The sequence below is a fragment of the Loxodonta africana genome, chromosome 15 (genome assembly GCF_030014295.1).
Source record: "Loxodonta africana isolate mLoxAfr1 chromosome 15, mLoxAfr1.hap2, whole genome shotgun sequence".
In the NCBI taxonomy this organism is placed as follows: domain Eukaryota; kingdom Metazoa; phylum Chordata; class Mammalia; order Proboscidea; family Elephantidae; genus Loxodonta; species Loxodonta africana.
The window spans coordinates 43190512-43208977 of record NC_087356.1 but is presented as its reverse complement, the minus strand read 5'-3'; the positions used below and the strand labels follow the sequence as shown (position 1 = coordinate 43208977).

The window sequence follows — 18466 nt, the reverse complement described above, 5'->3', positions numbered from 1 at the left end:
CAGAGAGGTGAATGTCCCACCGCACTTTGGCAACAGAGGCAAGATTAGAACTAAAGTGCCATTTATGCTTCACAGCATACTGACCTCCCCTGGTTGTTTTCGGTCAGCCTCCTGGGCACGCATTGCACAGGAAAAGAGGCGCATCAAAACTCTTGCTTTTTAGGGCTCCATTAATTTCCTAAATAAGAAGTCCTGCTTGGTGCAGTGGTTAAGCACTCGGCTGCTAACTGAAGGATCAACAATTTGAACCTACCAGCCGCTCCACAGCAGAAAGATGTGGCAGTCTGCTTCCGTAAAGATTATTGTCTTGGAAACCCTAGAGGGCAGTTCTCCTCTGTCCTGTAGGGCTGCTGTAGGTCGGAATCAACTCAATGGCAATGGGTAATGTCCTAAACAGTTCCATGTGAGCAACTCCTGGCCCAGTATTGAGTATGGATCTCTGACGCTTGGCCCTGGTAGGCTAAGTAAGCAATCCTGCCTCCACTAGCCCCTTTTACAGAGCAGCACACCACAGTGACATACCTTCACTCAGCAGTGACTCAATGGCTAACTGGGCTAGAACTTCCAGGAGCTTTGCTTACCATCATGTTGTTGTTGTTAGGTGCCATCGAGTCGGTTCCGACTCATAGCGACCTTATGCACAACAGAACAAAACACTGCCTGGTCCTGAGCCATCCTTACAATCGTTGTTATGCTTGGGCTCACTGTTGCAGCTACTGGGTCAATCCACCTCATTGAGGGTCTTCCTCTTTTCCGCTGACCCTGTACTCTGCCTAGCATGATGTCCTTCTCCAGGGACTGATCCTTCCTGACAACATGTCCAAAGTATGTAAGACACAGTCTCGCCATCCTTGCTTCTAAGGAGCATCCTGGTCGTACTTCTTCCAAGACAGATTTGTTCATTCTTTTGGCAGTCCATGGTATATTCAATATTCTTCTCCAACACCACAATTCAAAGGCATCAATTCTTCTTCGGTCTCCCTTATTCATTGTCCAGCTTTCACATGCATATGATGCAATTGAAAATACCATGAGTTGGGTCAGGTGCACCTTAGTCTTCAGGGTGACATCTTTGCTCTTCAAAACTTTAAAGAGGTCCTTTGCAGCAGATTTACACAATGCAATGCGTCTTCTGATTTCTTGACTGCTGGTTCCATGGCTGTTGATTGTGGATCCAAGCAAAATGAAATTCTTGACAACTTCAATCTTTTCTCCGTTTATCATGATGTTGCTCATTGGTCAAGCTGTGAGGGTTTTTGTTTTCTTTATGTTGAGGTGTAATCCATACTGAAGGCTGTGGTCTTTGATCCTCATTAGGAAGTGCTTCAAGTCGTCTTCACTTTTAGCAAGCAAGGTTGTGTCATCTGCATAACGCAGGTTGTTAATGAGTCTTCCTCCAATCCTGATGCCCCGTTCTTCTTCATATAGTCCAGCTTGTTGGATTATTTGCTCAGCATACAGATTGAATAGGTATGGTGAAAGAATACAACCCTGATGTACACCTTTCCCGACTTTAAACCAGTCAGTATCCCCTTGTTCTGTCCGAACAACTGCCTCTTGATCCACGTAAACGTTCCTCATGAGCACAATTAAGTGTTCTGGAATTCCCATTCTTCGCAATGTTATCCATAGTTTGTTATGATCCACACAGTCAAATGCCTTTGCATAGTCAATAAAACACAGGTAAACATCATTCTGGTATTCTCTGCTTTCAGCCAGGATCCATCTGACATTAGCAATGATATTCCTGGTTCCATGTCCTCTTCTGAAACCCGCCTGAATTTCTGGCAGTTCCCTGTCAATATACTGTTTCCGCCGTTTTTGAATGATTTTCAGTAAAATTTTGCTTTCCTGTGATATTAATGATATTGTTCTATAATTTCCACATTCAGTTGGATCACCTTTCTTGGGAATAGGCATAAATATGGATCTCTTCCAGTCAGTTGGCCAGGAAGCTGTCTTCCCTACTTATTGGCATAGGCGAGTGAGCACCTCCAGAGCTACATCTGTTTGTTGAAACATCTCAATTGACATTCCATCAATTCCTGTAACCTTATTTTTGCCAATGCCTTCAGAGCAGCTTGGACTTCTTCCTTCAGTACCATCAGTTTCTGATCATATGGCACCTCTTGAAATGGTTGAACATCGACTAATTCTTTTTGGTATAATGGCTCTATGTATTCCTTCCATCTTCTTTTGATGCTTCCTGCATTGTTTAATATTTTCCCCATAGAATCCTTCCCTATTGCAACTTGAGACTTGAATTTTTTCTTCAGTTCTTTCAGCTTGAGAAACGCCGAGTGTGTTCTTCCCTTTTGGTTTTCCATCTCCAGCTCTTTGCGCATGTCATTATAATACTTTTTCTTCTTTAGCCGCCCTTTGAAATCTTCTGTTCAGTTCTTTTACTTCATCAATTCTTACCTTGTCTCAGGGTGTCTCAAATTATTTCAGTGGTGCTAGAGAATTTTGAAAATCAAATTAATTTAAAATCACTTAAATATGAAAAAAATGTCCATGTGTATGCCCCGCTTTTACCTTACCTGGAATTGGGGACTAGGAGATGAAAGGGGACCACCATGGAAAGGGCGCTAAAGAAGGAGTCGGGAGGTGAGGATTTAGCCCTGGCCCTCCGTCCAACCAGCTTTGGATCTTGGAGGAGCAGCTTCCCCATCCTGGGCCTTAGGTCCCTTCCATATCTGCTGTTGTATGCCATGGAGTCGATTCTGACTCACAGCAACCCTACAGAACAGAGTAGAACTTCTCTATAGGGTTTCCTAGGCTGAAATCTTTACGGAAGCAGACTGCCACATCTTCCTGCTGCTGAGTCGCTGGTGCATTTGAACCACCGACCTTTCAGACACCAGCCAAGTACTTTACCACTGTGCACTAGGGCTCCTTCTTCCACCTCTGACAGTCTGCAATTCTATAATTCAGCTAATTGATCCACAACCAAGCCCCTGATTTAAGTAGTCCTTGCAGAGGTTAGAACAGAGCAGAGACACCAAGACTTAGGGCTAGGAAGGTCCCTAGAGACCCTCTCATCCTGACCTTCGCTCTGCAGATCTGGAACCCAGGCCCATGAGAGGACATGAACCATCCAAAGGCATGAGGCACACCAACACAAACACAGATGCACTGAGTGTTCCTACCCCAAACTCCCACACAGTCTTTTATTTTTAATCCAAAAACCACTTCACGTGCTCTCCAGACCAGCCTGAGAAAAAGACCAGTCTGGGGTCATGTGGTTGTCTAAGAAAAGCCAAACATAAAATCTAACCTAAACCACTAATTCACAGTTGGCAAGAAGCAGTAAACAGAATTCTGTGAATAAATATTTATCAAAAAGTATCAGTTGTTGGTGCTGTTTTCAGAACCTAGCCTGGGTGAGACGTTGGCGGTTATGAACAAACACACAGTCTGTTAGTAGGTCAGTAATATCAACAGTCTACTTTCATGGTAGGCAGCCTTAGAGGACGATGTAGGCTTTACTAAGATGATGTGTATGAGAAGGGGCTTTCATGCTTCAGGTTTGGAGGAGAGGGAAAAGTGAGGTGTGAAAGCAGGGGCAGAAAGGGAGCAAAGTAAGCGAGGCAGAGCGAGTGGTGTGTGGGGGTGAGGAACAAGATGATTAATTGAAATGCATTAAAAAATGCACCAGTCAGCAAAGACGAGACTCTGGGACTCCGAAGAACATCACAGACAGATGGCGGCCAAGGAGTTTCCGGACAGGGTGGCCTCAGCAAACCAGGCAATGAAGGAGATGGGTCAGAGGAGCAGGGGTGCTTGAAAGGACTGACCCACCTCATCTGGGTGTGAAACATGGATTTCACTGCCTCATGACTGAAAGACAAAACAGACATCCGAACGGAAATCATTACAACTGGCTAATTCAGTATAGCTAGCGAAAGTACACAGCTTTCTGCGTTAAGCAAACAAAGCTTTGGCCACCCCAACATCCTTTATCCCAGCACCTTCCAACTGGGCTCATGGGACAAGACGCAGCCTGGTATAGCAGAAAGTGCACTGGATTTGCAATGAGAAGTTCTGGGTTCAAAGGTACTCAGCCCTGAGCAAGTTACTTCACTTCCCTGGGCTCAGCCTTCTCATCTGTAACCTGGTAATGAGACTGTCACGAGACAATGCATTTAAAAGCAGAGTGCTAAAATACGTATGGGATGTTATTATCCTGCCATCCTGAAGGATAAGTGTTGCCTCTTTTGATGTCCACCTTGAGGAAAGTCTGAACTCTGTATGGAGACAGGTTAGGTCATACAAGTAAACAAACAAGCAAAAAAAAAAAAACACAGTTGCCATCGAGTTGATTCCAATTGATGGAGACCCCATGTGTGGCAGAGGGTTTTCAAGGTTGTGACCTTCCTGAAGCAGATTTCCAGGCCTTTCTTCCACGGTGCCTCTGGGTGGGTTCAAACCACCAACCGTTCAGTTAGTAGTCGAGTGCTTACACCATCTGCACCACACAGGGAGTCCAGGTCATACAAACAGTATGTGAAAGTTGTTACTTTTAGAACTGAGCTCCTCACACCCTGTCCAGGATTCTTTCCACTGTAGCAGACAACTGGACAGTGACTGCAACGTCACCTTCTTTTGCCCATCAGCCGAGAAGCTCAGGTAGAATGCAGAAGCTCTAAATTAGTAGGCACAAAGAAGCCAGAGCGGGCACCAGAGATGATCTAAAGAACAGGTGCCCAGGTCCTGTGGTTATTAGTTGTAGTGACAGATGGCACCCTGGGTCACCACCACTTAGTGGGATGGCACCTAGGAAAACTCGCCCTTTATACACCTGAATTGGACCCTCTCTACCAACCAGGCTGAGCCCAGACAACAAGCCTTCTGGGGAAGACCCCATGAGGTCCAGGCCAGTGGGGCTCGGGAAAGGAACCAGAAATGCTGGGAAACGATTATAACCTGTATCCAAAATATACTCCCCATGCTGAGAGACTTTCTCGGTTGCTTCAGAGCCTGCTGTAGGCTCCTGCTTTCAGAAATAGGAAAGAAAAGGGAGATCACAGTTCTTGCTACACTGGGGTTTAGCCTTGTTCTCAGCTGAAAACCAGAAGCTATTGTCTTTGACTTCCTGGAAATTTGGGGCAGAGACCTGCTCATTGTCAATGGCTCAGAGACAGGTTGCGTCTGTCATGACAGCGTGTTTCTAAGAGCAAAAGAAATAATATTGCTCCGGCCTTGTTCCTCCAGATCTCCCTTGCCTGAGCCGTGGACAACCAGGGGCTCATCCCATTTGCTGGTTTTCTCCATTTGTGCCCCCAAGAGCCATTCTTTGCTCTTCTTCTCCTGACCTGTGCCTCTGAGGGCTAGAGCACCCAGGTTCCTTTGCCCTCTGGCTTCTATTGGGGTTCAGGCAATGGGAGATCAGAAGGTAGAAGGCAAGAGAGGTCAGGGTATTTCCTCCCCCAGCTCCTCTCTGCCCCTCCATGGTTCTGGCTGTGGCTGGTTTCTCTACAGTCACAGCTCCTACTGAGCAGCCCCCCTCACACCACTCTGGCTCTCACCAGCTGCAATAACAGCGCTTCCTCCACTTGCCCCTCAGGTCTAGAAGTGGTAACAGTCTCAGGCTGCGCTAGACCCTGGCCATTCACCATTCCTTGTTGGTTCCTTGAGTTGTGTCCACAGTCTGTAAATTGTCTCTTCATTGAACTCTCTGTTAAATTCTCTCCTGGTAAACCCCTTTGAGCGTGTGTGCTTCCTGTTTCCTACTGGGACCTTGACTGATGTGCTCTGCCAGGCCCCTTCCCATTCAGTGCTGATCTGAAAGGATCTCTCGGTAGATAATCCCAGGCCTGAAGTTGTAAAATGGTGGTTAGAGGTAGCCTCAAAACCATGCAGATACTCGGGACTAACCCATGTAGGATTACTTGCTATCCTCATTACCTTCCTCCCATTCACGATTATTCTAAAATGAGATTCCTATTTGCTACACATTTGAAATCCCTGCTAGTTCAGTTTGTCTTCAGTTTAAGTCAAGTGGAGAAAACACCATGAAGTGTCTCCATTCCCACCACACCACCCCCAGGTAAACACATACTCACTTGCCGTTGTTAAATATGACGGTACAGTTGGGCCAACAGTCGTGGTTCACCAGACCCAGGTTGGGGAAGACGCCCACACCCACTGCCTGCAGGCCTCTCTGGTCGCTGAGAGTAAAGCCATTGCAGTTAATCTTCCCAGAGGAAAAGACAAGAGACTTATTAGACTTAATCCAGGGACAGAACACCATCCAGACTGTTGAAAGGAGCTAAAAACAACAAAACAGTAGACCCAGTCTTGCCCTGGAGATGCTTAGAGACTCTGAATCTCTTCAAGATTCCAAATGACCCACGAGATTAGTAGCACAGGGAAGTACCACATTTGTGAAAAAAATGCAACACCACCTTGAAAGGTGTCAGTGGCTGTATTCTAAAAAGGCCAGACATGGGAACACTGGTTCTGAGACATCTCTCCCTTTCTCTGCATCTGGCCTCATAAGTCTTCCTAAGTATATGGCTTGGGGTGTGTGTGTGTGTGTGTGTGTGTGTGTGTGTACGTGTTTGTGTGTGTGTGTGTCTGCCTGTCTCTCCCCTGCTTCTTTTGCCACCTCACCCACAACCCTTGTAGCCGCTCATAAAATAAAATTGGTATTTCTTTGCGATTATTTTGTCTCTGGTGGATAGTTTTACGCTTCCTGCTCACAACTTTCAAATCTGAGAAGTGCAACATCTAACGTTTATTCTACAACGCAAGGCAAGGCAAGTGGTTTTTACTTCTCAATCGATTTTCTTTTCCTTAAGGAACAGTTTCCAAATCTCTGCTCCGTTATGAAAAATACATAAGAATAAATATAACCTAGAATACATTAATAACTGCATACAAATTTATCCTTTTTATATATATGCACACGTACTATATACAATTTCATAAAGATATGTATATACATTTATGGAGCGCTCGTGGCTCAGTGGTTAAGAACTCAACTGCTAACCAAGAGGTCAGCAATTCAAATCCACCAGCCACTCCTTGGAAACCCTGTGGGGGCAGTTCTACTCTGTCCTATAGGGTTGCTAAGTGTCAGAATCGACTCGACAGCAACAGGTTGGGGTTTTTTTGGTTTTATACATTTACGCACCCAAATGGCTATTTGCTGTAGATGTTGGAGGAGTGTCGCTTTCTTCATTCATTCTCATCAGACATTTAGCAAGTACATGACTTCTGACAATATCACTAATAAGCTATGTTACCTTGGGCAAATTTCTTTCTTCTCCGAGCCCCAGTTTTCCCATTTGTAAGCTGAATAAGTAGGACTAGATGATTTCTAAGGATCCTGTCCACTCTAAGCTCTGGTGATTGCAGAATCCTATAGTTCTAGTCTCCAGGACCCCCGAAGGGATGCCCACGGTTGGTCTATCATACCAATGCACCCCAAGGCTGTGGAGCATAGCTGTTAAGATTACACGCTCTGGCACCAGACAGACTGGTTCTAGTTTTTCCTTGGATACCAGCTGACTGTGTGGCCTTTGGAGGTCAGGTAAGCTCTCTGGGCCTCAGTTTCCCATTCTATAAAATAGGAATACTAAAAGCATGGGCCTCACCTCACTGTTGTAAAGACTGCATGAAGTAACACACAGAATCTGGCACGTGATGAGGACTCCAGGGATGCTGAGGGAGATTATGCTGCCACTGCTGTTACAAAAACCTCCCTCTCTCAGCTGGCTCACCAGCACCACAGGAGGGGCCTGGCCTGCCAGATGAAAGACATCTACCCCCATAGCCCAAGGCCTGAGCTTCCTGGTCCACAGGGCTCCCATCCACACCTCCTGGGCTCTCAAGGCTGCAAGAGGCCACAGCTTCACCCACCTTTGCAACATCTACCACAGATTCCTGACAGTCCGCTCCTTGGCTCCCACACCCCACCGTTGCAGGATCCCCATCAATCCTGCCCATCAGTCCTGGGAAAAGGAAGAGTCTCATTTCTAAAGTGACTGGTGGACAAGAAGGGATGGTGATTGGTCTTTGTTTCCAACGTTGGGGGGGGAGGGATTTAGAATGTGCAGGTAAGCAAGAAGATAAATTACCTCCCAAACCTACCACGGAGAGACAATAAAAGTCTGTGTGTTCGATGCCATCTTCAGACAGGGCAGGGGTGGCCTCAAAATAAGCAAGGCCAGAAAGATAAACAATGGGATCCTGTTGCCCTCCAGCCTGTCTCCTGGCTTCCCCTCTCCACTCTGGCCTGGCTGTGTCTGGAAGCTTCCCGGTTAGGCAATCTTAGCTGCCATTTCTCTCTTCCTCTTCTCTTATGAGGAACTGTACTCTCTAATCTCTGGGTTTGTTTTAATGAGTCATTTTAGGGGCATGTCCCTGGGCCCATAAATAGACAGGGTAGCAGGTATTTCTGCTACTTCTGGTAAATAGAAGGCAGACTTCACCAGAGTCTCTGTCTGCTGCCTACATGCATTGCTTACAGAATAGAAGTCACTGCCCAGAGCAGATAGAGATCCCTCAGTGCTATTCTCCTCTGAGAAGACCCACCCACCCAAAGGCGGAGGAGGGGAAGGGGAGGAAGGAAGGTGGAGACCGCGAGAGGAGGGGACATTAGAGGAGACGAGGTTAGCAAGGGGAACGTACCACTCCAAAGATGTGAGAGATGTACTGCGTGCTGAACTGCTGGTTCTGAGGTGGCCAGTACTCCAGGAAAGTGTTCACGTCCACCCGCAGTGCCTTCTGCTCCTCCTCCCCAAAGTGTTCCACGTGGTTCTGCAAGTCGTCCACAGAGACCAGGCAGCCCTCCGTGAGCCCGGTGCCCTCTCTCTCCACCCGCCACATGATCCGCGCGGCCAGCCTGCAGAGAGGGGCAATGTTGGGGAGGCGGCCACGTCATTCACTCATTCAACAAACGCTGAGTGCCAAGCACACACCAGTCACGGAGTAGGACTCAAGAGACAGTTTTGAACTAGACGCACAGAATCTCATCTTTCATGAAGCTGCTGATAGTGGGGAGACACAAATAAACAAGATGATTTTAACTATTGCTAAATACCACACAGAAAATAAAGTACAGTAACATATAAAAACTAGTTGCATCAAGTCCATTCTGACTCATGGTGACCCCATGTGTGTCAGAGTAGCACTGTGCTCTATAGGGTTTCCAATGGCTGATTTTGCAGAAGTAGATCATCAGATCTTTCTTCTGAGGTGCCTCTAGGTGGACTTGAACCTCCAACCTTTCAGTTGGTAGCCAAGCACATTTCCTGGGTGGTGCAAACGGCTAATGTGCCCGACTGCTAGCCTAAAGGTTGGAGGTTTGAGTGTACACAGAGGTGCCTTAGAAAAAGGGCCTGGTGAGCCTCTGAAAAATCAGTCATTGAAAACTCTATGGAGCACAGTTCTACTCAGACACACATGGGGTTGCCATGAGTTGGAACTTACTCTACAGCAACGGGTAACGTGATAAAGAATGGCTCGGGGAGGGGAAGTTAGGGTGATCAGGGAAAGCTTCTTGGAGGAGGTAATTTGAGCTGATGCTGGAATGAACAGAAGCCAGCTCTGTGCAGATGGGAAAAGCCCTTCAGGAGGAGAGAACAGTGAGCACAAAGGCCCAGAAGAAGGAACAATCTTGTCACAATGGAGAAACAGCAGTAAGGCCAAGGCGGCTGGAGCATAGGGAGGAAGGAGTGGGGAGCAAATAAAGGTGGGGGGTTGGCAGGGGCCAGATCACATGGGGTCCTGGACACCATGGAAGGAGTCTGGGTCTCTCATAATAGTAGGGTAAGCTGGGACAAGCTCTGTATAAGGAATTTAATGACCTGGGTTTGAGTCTGTTTCCACTACTTACTGTGTGACCTTGGGCAAGTTACTTGACCTTCCTGAACCCCTCTGGTGGCCAGTAAAGCGGAGATAATATTCCCTGCCACGCTAAACTCCAGATGCATTTTGATAATAAAGTGAGGTAACTGAAGTTCACATCATGTGTGAAATTATTCGTATTCCTAATGATTAGGTGGAGAGAAAGTGGAGAAGGCAATCCAGGTGGTGAAAGACTACAAGCAAAGGCTGGGAGGCAGCCACAGAACCCGCCTACACAGGAAACAAGGAGTCACCTGATCTGGCTGGAGTGGAAGAGAGCAAGGCAAGGTGGCAGGTAGGAGGCGCCAGAGAGCAAGGGCTTTGAGTGTGAGGCAGAGGGTGTACTTCACCCTGAGGCCAGAGAGGGCACACTTCTGTTGTTAACCGTTGGGCAACTCCATTCCCACAAGAGGAAACATGTGCGAGGCTGGCTGGTGGCCCAGGGCAGACCTTGTCCCTGAGAAGAGACCCCCTTGGCAAAGCACAGGCTCCTTTCTCCTCTAGTTTGGGTCACAGAGTTCCTTCTGAGAGATCCTGTCCTGGGGACTCCAGGTGCCTGGGAACCGAGGTGCCCCACATGGAGCCCAGGACATCATTAGGAAAAATTAGACTTGGGATTGGGTATGGAGCAGATCTGCTGTCTCCAAATACTTGGGAAATGATTTCAAAGCGCACAGAGTACAGACTAATGGATGGTGGATTTCAACTCAGCATCAGAAGAAACTACCAACTGGAACGGTCCAGAGTGGGCTCCCTGTCTCAGGAGGAGGCATTAACGCTGGGCCTTGAAGAAGAAGGAGGATTTCAACAGATGGAACTAAGGGAGGGTAGGGGATTGACTAAGCCATTTTATTTTACAGTTTCCTAAAAATTACCAGGCTGCGATGATTCCATTCTGCACCTCGACCTACACACACAGTGAAAATTCTCCCAGCTTCAACACCCCCATTTCCTCCCCCCTCACTGCAGGCTTCCTAAGCATGGCCTGGCGTCCTGCCAAGTCCCTACCTCAGCAGAACCTCCAGGACTTGTGTGCTCTTGAAACGAGGCTCCCCAGGTACGTGGCCTGGAGATTTCTGGCCATGGCTGCCAGGAGAGGATCCTGGTTGTTACAAACGCAATGCCTTGTGGGTGTAATGAGTACAGAGGGCTGTGTTTAAGACCACAGACAATAGCCGAGCTCTGGTGACTTGGAATGCTCTGCACTTTTTAAACGGGGCGGGGGAGGGGGCAGGGGGGAGATGTTACTGAACGCCGGCCTGTTTTGCCAAATCTTCTGATTTTTTTTCCAAGAGAAGCCAGAAGCCCTGATTTTTAAAATCATGAAATTTCCCAATTTTCACATTAGGAGCTGAATTAATGAAGAAAATTAAACGCTGGGATGCCATACAAAATGCGTGCCTAGAGCAGCCCCAGGTGCAGCTGGAGCTGCATGCTTAGACGGGCTTCCAGACCCCAGGGAATGGGTAGAAGTGACAATGTCCAGTCTCTTTGAGGCTCTTTCCTATCTCGCACTCAGCCGACCACCTGGCTTCTTTGGGCCTGGGGATGTTTTCACTGCCACCATCCCAGCCTGACATTTGGGAATCCAAACCACCAGCCCAGGGCCCACCTCTGACCTGATGTTCTCATTAGGCACCTTCGCGTATCTCTTGATGGCGGAGCACTCATTCTTGTGGTTCAGCCAGGCATCCTTCTGGCACGTGCGGTCACAGTAATGGGCGAACTTACACTGCCCACAGCGATGGAGCTTCTCCTGCCTCTTGAAGCAGGTGTGGCACACAGAGTTAATGAGGCTGGAAACAGAGGGAGGAAACATGTGATTGGGGTGGGGCACAGTGGAAAGGGCTCTGCCCCGGTCATTGGGAGACCTGGGTTTGAGAAACCAGTGCCTGTCTTCCTAAGCTTCAAACCCCCACTTTTCAAAACGGGAGGCTTGAGCTTCCAAAGGTCCCTTCCAGCTGTAGCAATTCCTTTAGCAGATTATTTTTAAGTGACCTCATTGTGGGCAACACTATTTCCCTCTGCACTTACGCCTTTCAATTCAATTCAACAAGTATAAATTAATATTGTAGGCGTGGAAACCCTGGTGGCGTACCGGTTAAGTGCTACTCTGCTGTCACAGATTGAATTATGTCCCTCTGAAAATGTGTGTATCAGCTTGGTTAGGCCATAATTCCCAGTATTCTCTGGTTGTCCCCCATTTTGTGATTGTAATTTCATGTTGAGAGGATTAGGGTGGAATTGTAACACCACCCTTACTCAGGTCACCTCCCTAATCCAAGGTAAAGGGAGATAAAAGGACAAAGAAGTAAGCAGAGAGTTGGGAACTTCATACCACCAAGAAATCAGCACCAGGAGCAGAGCGCATCCTTTGGACCTGGGGTCCCTGTGCCAGAGAAGCTCCTCGACCAGGGGAAGATTGATGACAAGGAATCTTCCTCCAGAGCCGACAGAGAGAGAAAGCCTTCCCCTGGAGCTGACACCCTGAATTTGGACTTGTAACCTACTAGACTGTGAGAGAATAAATTTCTCTTTGTTAAACCCAACCACTTGTGGTGTTTCCGTTATGGCAGTACTAGATTACTAAGACAACTGCCAACCAAAGGGTTGGCAGTTCAAATCCACCAGGCGCTCCTTGGAAACTCTATAGGGCAGCTCTACCCTGTCCTATAGGGTCGCTATGAGTTGGGATCGACTTGACAGCAGCAGGCTTGGTTTTTTTTGGTATGTGTAGGCACTAGGAATACTACTATGTGTTGGGCACAAGTTACCAGAGAATCAAACTTGCAATACAACGTGGTATGATGGGCACTATGATAGGGGAAGTACAGGGTGTTCCTGGAACACATCAAAGAAAAGACTTGAGGAACCCAGAAACTCTTCTAGGCCAATAGAATGGATCTAAATTCCTCTTGGCCCTCTCGTCAAAGTCGCAGGTCATTGGTACCATGTTATGGATTTTTGTTGTTGTTGGCTGCCATCGAGTTGGCTCCTGACTCATGACAACCCTGAGCACAACGGGAATGAAGCATTGCCAAGTCCTGCTTCATCCCCATGATCAATTGCAGATCAGACGCTTGTGATCCATAGGGTTTTCACTGGCTGATTTCCAGAAGTCGATAGGCAGTCCATCTTAGTCTAGAAGCTTCACTGAAGCCTGTTCAGCATCATAGCAACACACAAATCTCCACTGATAGATGGGTAGTAACTGTACATGAGATACGTTGGCTAGAAATTAAACCCAGGTCTCCTGCATGGAAGGCGAGGGGGCATTTTATGTAACATGTCCTTCTCATGGCTGAAATACAATGTCCCTTTCCCAAAAGAATAAAAAATAATACCCATCAAAAAAAATATGATGAGACACGAAACATGATAGTATTGCATACAAAATGAGGTCTACCCAAAATGACACACCTCACAGTCCTGTGTGTTTTGAAACTGCAAGAATTATATGGTTACTGATGTCACTGAAGCCGATATATTTTCCCGGCTCACTAATGCGTTCCCATTAGACGGCTTAGGAAGACAGATGTAGGGATATCGAGATTCCTTACCCTGGATAGACAATGCCATTCTTCTGGCCTCCCAGTTTTCCCATTAGAAAGCCACGTCTCCCCAAACCAACAGAAAAGGGCATAAGCTAGAATGAAGAAAGTTTATTCCAAAACATAACTTGACATCCAAAAAAAAAAAAAAATTAAAAAGTGAGTCAAAATCTGGTGTGATTCACAGTATTTCTAGGTCCCAACCGCAGGCTCCTGCAATGTGGGGAAAAGAAACACTGGCCACTGAGGCAAAGAAGTGATGAAAGCAGGTTTAGTAATGCGCAGGGCCATGCTCTCCCTGGAGGCTCATGGGGAAGATTGCGTCTTGTCTCCTGCAGCTTTTGGTAGTCCCAGTGTGCCTTGGCTTGCAGCTGCAATGGATCTCCAGCCCTTCCTCCTTGTTCACACAGCCATCTTCCCTCTATGTCTCTACGCCTCTTCTTTTATGAAGACGTCAGTCATATTGGCTGAGGACACACCCACCCTACTCCAGTATGGCCTCATTTTGACAAACAACATCTTCAATGACCCTATTTCCAAACAGCGTCACACTGACTGGTATTGAGGGTTAGGCCTTTACAATATCTTTTTTGGTACACAATTCAATTCATAGCAGGGTAGCAGGGCAAAAAGGCAAGATCTGGCAGCCAGTGCTGGGGCTCTAGGCTAAAGGAACAGCTGAAAGGCTGGGCCCAGTGGTCCAGGATGTCATCAAGCAGAGGAGAGGAGAGACAGGTGCAGAGCCAAGTCGAGGACATGGCACGGGCTGTGCTCTAAGCTCAGTCCTGGGCTTCCCTGAGTCCAGCTGGCTTCCAGCCACCACACGGCACACTGCTGTGTCCCCGTCTGCTGTGAGGTGTGTTGCTAGTAATTCGTTACTAATCATAAAGTGCACAAGGGCATGAAAGGTGAGTGCTTATTTAAAAATGGTAGCAGCCTCAAGGTTATCCCAGCAATAATGTCTTTCTCAGTCACTTGTGTTCCCTTAGGGTTTCCTAGGGAGAGAGGAGAGTAGAATTACACCCAGCATGCTTAAGATTGCACAGAATTCATGGCCCTCTTAACTATGGCACAGAGGGCGTACTGTGCTTGAGAAGGTCATCTGTCATGAACATTTCAGCAGACTGGAACACATGGGCTCACACAAAACCCTGACCATTTAGTGGAATCTCCAAACCCCGGAAGATGGAGAGCTGTGAATTTCTCCCAACTGCCTCAAGTCAGGATCACATTCTCCGGCAAAAATTTGAAGTTCGCTAAAAAAAAAAAAAAAAGCAGGGACTGGGTATTTGAGTAGTTAGTGGTAGAATTCTCGCCTTCCACGCAGGAGACTTGGGTTCAATTCCCGGCCCATGAACCTCTTGAGCAGCCACCAGCCATGTGGAGGTTTGCAAGTTGCGATGATGTTGAACAGGTTTCCGCGGAGCTTCCAGGTTAAGATGGGCTAAGAAGAGATACCTGGATATTTACTTCTGAAAGCCAGCCAATGAAAACCCTATGGATCCACAGGGCTGGTGCAGGAGCAGGCAGCAGCTGTTTTTTGTTTATTGGGTCACCATGAGTTGGGGTTGACTCCACGGCAGCCAACGACATGCAGGGACCGAAATGTTGAAGAAGCCAAGTAAACTGGATCCCACAGAGACTCCAAATCTCATCTCCTGGCCAGGCAAGGGTGGACCCTGAGTGACAACACTATAAAATCGTGTTGCCGGTATTATAGCCCTGGTGTAGTGCTATTCATGCTTCCTGGACCTGGATGTTGTGCTTCTGTTAGCTTCTTCAGCAAACTCCTCATCTTAATTTCAAGTTAAATTACACTAAAACCTGCGGAGCTTTCTCAAAGATACTGCAGCCGAGTCAGAGATTCCCTCAGTTTCTTCATATGACACTGAGATATTAAAACAGCTTTATTGAGGTATAATTGACATACAACAAACTGCACAGATTTCAAATGTACAAGTTTTTAAGTTCTGACATGTGCACACACCCAAAAACCGTCACCACAATCAAGAAAGTAAACACATCCAACACCCGCAAAAGTTTCTTCTTGGCACTGAATTTTTTTACCTGAAGTGGGGTCTTCACCTTTACCCCTATCATGTTACTTTCAGGTAACTTTGCAAAGTGTCAAGATCATTTTGATTTTATTCTGTCCTCCTTCATACTGATACGCTAAGCTTTGAGTCATCTGCAGATAGGAGAGCGTGCCTTGGGCTGGGGAGGGGAAGGAGGAGAGGATGCCTGCCTCGGGGGTGTCAGGATCCAGACCAGAAATACAAACCCAAGGCAGTAAAGAAAGGGCGGAGAGCCAGTAACTGGTCTGGAGAGGGCAGGGTCAGAAGCAAGCACAATATGCTGGCTGGCACCGGTAACTCCACGCCTGCCTCCAGGGCACCCATCATAGAGCCATCCCACACTGGGACCGCTCTAATATTTTACACCCAAATTTATACTTTTAGAATATTCTAGTATAATATCTTTATATTGTTATCCATATGCTTATATTCAGATTCGTATACATATTTTATGTGTAAACTGAAAATTGCACCTAGGCAACCACCAGCTGTCTATCAGTCGAGGCTTGTGTGTTGCTCTGATGCTGAACAGGTTTCGGTAGAGCTCCTAGGCTAAGACAACTGAAAAGAAAGGTCTGGTGATCTACTTCCTAAAATCAGCCAGTGAAAACCCTATGGAGCACAACAGTCCGATCCCCAGCTGCTCACGGGGATGGCGCAGGACTGAGCAGCCTTTCCTCCATTGTGCATGGGGTCGCTGTAAGTCAGGGAGCTAACAACAACAAACAAAAACATTATACCTCACAGCTTCATTGTCTTAAATTTTAAATATAAATAAAAACTCAAAGTGGTCACCCAGAATAACAGAAGTTCTACTTCTTCATCTTGATGTTCATTATTAATTTCTAATCTACCTGAAGTGCAGGAAGATGCACTATCACAGGGACTGGAGGCATGAACTGTGGCCAACACCAGCTCAAATGGTTCTGAACCTAACAAACTTTCAAAGCAAACACACGTTAGGAGCTGGCTGTACAACTGAGAGTCCTCTGAATCAACTCCCATGACAGGTACAATGTTCATTAAAGGATAAGTAACTTTAAAATGTGCTAAATGAAGTTTACTCAACAACAGTTGGTTAGACTTAAATCAACACAGATTTTTTTTGGAGATGAATATTTTATCCTCAGCACTGTTGAAAATTGCTAGTGCTGGTAATAATGAAAATCAGATTGACTTTCAGTTGGTTTTGTTTTTAAATTCTGTAAAGACAATGCCGCTTGTCTTAGGCTGAGTTCTCTAGAAAAGCAAAACCAGTGAAGCGTGTATTTGAGTTGAGTAGTGGGTTTTATATATGTATGTATATATATAAAACTCACTACTCAACTCATAGTGACCCTATAGGACAGACTAGAACTGCCCCATAGAGTTTCCAAGGAGCACCTGGTGGATTCGAACAGCCAGCCTCTTGGTTAGCAGCTGTGGCACTTAACCACTACACCACCAGGGTTTCCAATACATATATGTATAGAGACAGAGAGATTTCTATCAAGGAGACAGCTCACACAGATCTAGAGGCTGGAAAGTCCCAAGTCCACGGGTCAGGCTGGAGGCTTCCCCTGCCTGACTCACATAGCTGCAGGGGCTGATGAATCCAGGATCATCAGGTAAGCTGGCAGGCCACTGGCTCACAGGCTGTGGAGGCTGATAAATTCCAAGATTGGCAGGTAAACTGCTAGCTCAAGTCCCAAGAACCAGAGGTCAGATGAACAGGAGCCAGATGCAGGATCCAGAGAGAGAAAATAGCTCTCGAGCTTTGCCAGAAAGTCCACATATATTGAATGCAGGCCACACTCTCAAGGAAACTTCCTTTCAGCTGATTGGCTGCTCATAGCAGATCTCATGAAAGTGATTACATTATATCAGATGTCATTATGGAGGTGATTATATCATTACATAGCTACCAGACTACATCACAACTGCCAAACCACTGAGAATCACGGCCTAGCAAGTTGACACACAGCCTTAACCATGACAACCCGTCTTTTTGCCTGTACGAGGATCGCCCCATCCTTGGGATTCTCAGTAGGGAGAGTTTTCTAAGCCTGGCTCAAAGTGAAAGAATGCATGTCCTAGCATTTACTTCCAGGCTTCCTGGAATTGACTGAATACACTTCTAAGAGGCCCTGGTTATGTAGTAATCCATCCGCCATGAATAGTAGCCAGAGGATACAGCTGACAGAATGCCCCCCCACCCCCACGTCCCCATGTCTTCCAAGTCACTATAAGCACAGTGTCCAGGAGAGGGCAGTAAACAACCAAGGTGCTGCAATATGGACTTCACTTCCAGCTGAGTGACAGAGAGGCCTCTACCATCACAGATACAGTCACTTATCAGGCCTTGAATCAATTCAACTCTCAGTGCAACAATACCTCACGGTCTTATTACCTCCTGATCAAGCATTTGCAATCACTTTGCAAATTCCAATTACTCTTCATAAAAAAGAGAAGATCGCCCATTTGGAATGATTTTTTCCCATAGTGAGCAATAAAAAAGCCAACCAAACCCAGTACCGTCGAGTCGATTCCGACTCATAGCGATCCTATAGGACAGAGTAGAACTGCCCCCATAGAGTTTCCAAGCAGCGCCTGGCGGACTCTGGTATCTACTGGCTGTGTGGCCTTGGGCAAGTCCCCTAACTTCTCTGAGTCTTCGTTTCCTTAAGTGAAAATGTAGTATAGCAACACCTACATCTTGCTGTCTTTTAGACTTTTTTTAAATGAAACACACTTATTATTTAAAAAAAAAAAAATTCAAGCAAAAAGAAGACTACAAAGATGTTTTCATCATCTGAAACCCCACCATCCTCTGATTTTGAAGGTTAAATGAAACAACATATGTAAATTAGCCAGCATAGAGTTTGGCTCAGTAGACTTCAGCCTGGTCTACCCACTTTATCTGTAACATGGGGAGGTAGAACCAGGTGACATCTGGGGTCTTGTCCTCCTCCGGCATTCACCAATTCTTACCAACAAAAGAAACGA

General features: G+C 46.6%; 1 protein-coding gene across 1 annotated transcript in view; it reads right to left on the bottom strand.

Annotated features, from left to right (window-relative positions):
• The window catches only part of SMYD1 (SET and MYND domain containing 1), a 52485-nt gene that overhangs the window by 18702 nt on the left and 15317 nt on the right, over window positions 1–18466 (bottom strand). Inside the window, exons 2-4 of the mRNA XM_064268818.1 lie at window positions 11475–11651; window positions 8638–8851; window positions 6066–6196 (exon numbers count right to left, since the gene is read on the bottom strand). Coding sequence (XP_064124888.1) covers window positions 6066–6196; window positions 8638–8851; window positions 11475–11651 — 522 coding nt within the window. The remainder of the gene's footprint in view (window positions 1–6065; window positions 6197–8637; window positions 8852–11474; window positions 11652–18466) is intronic.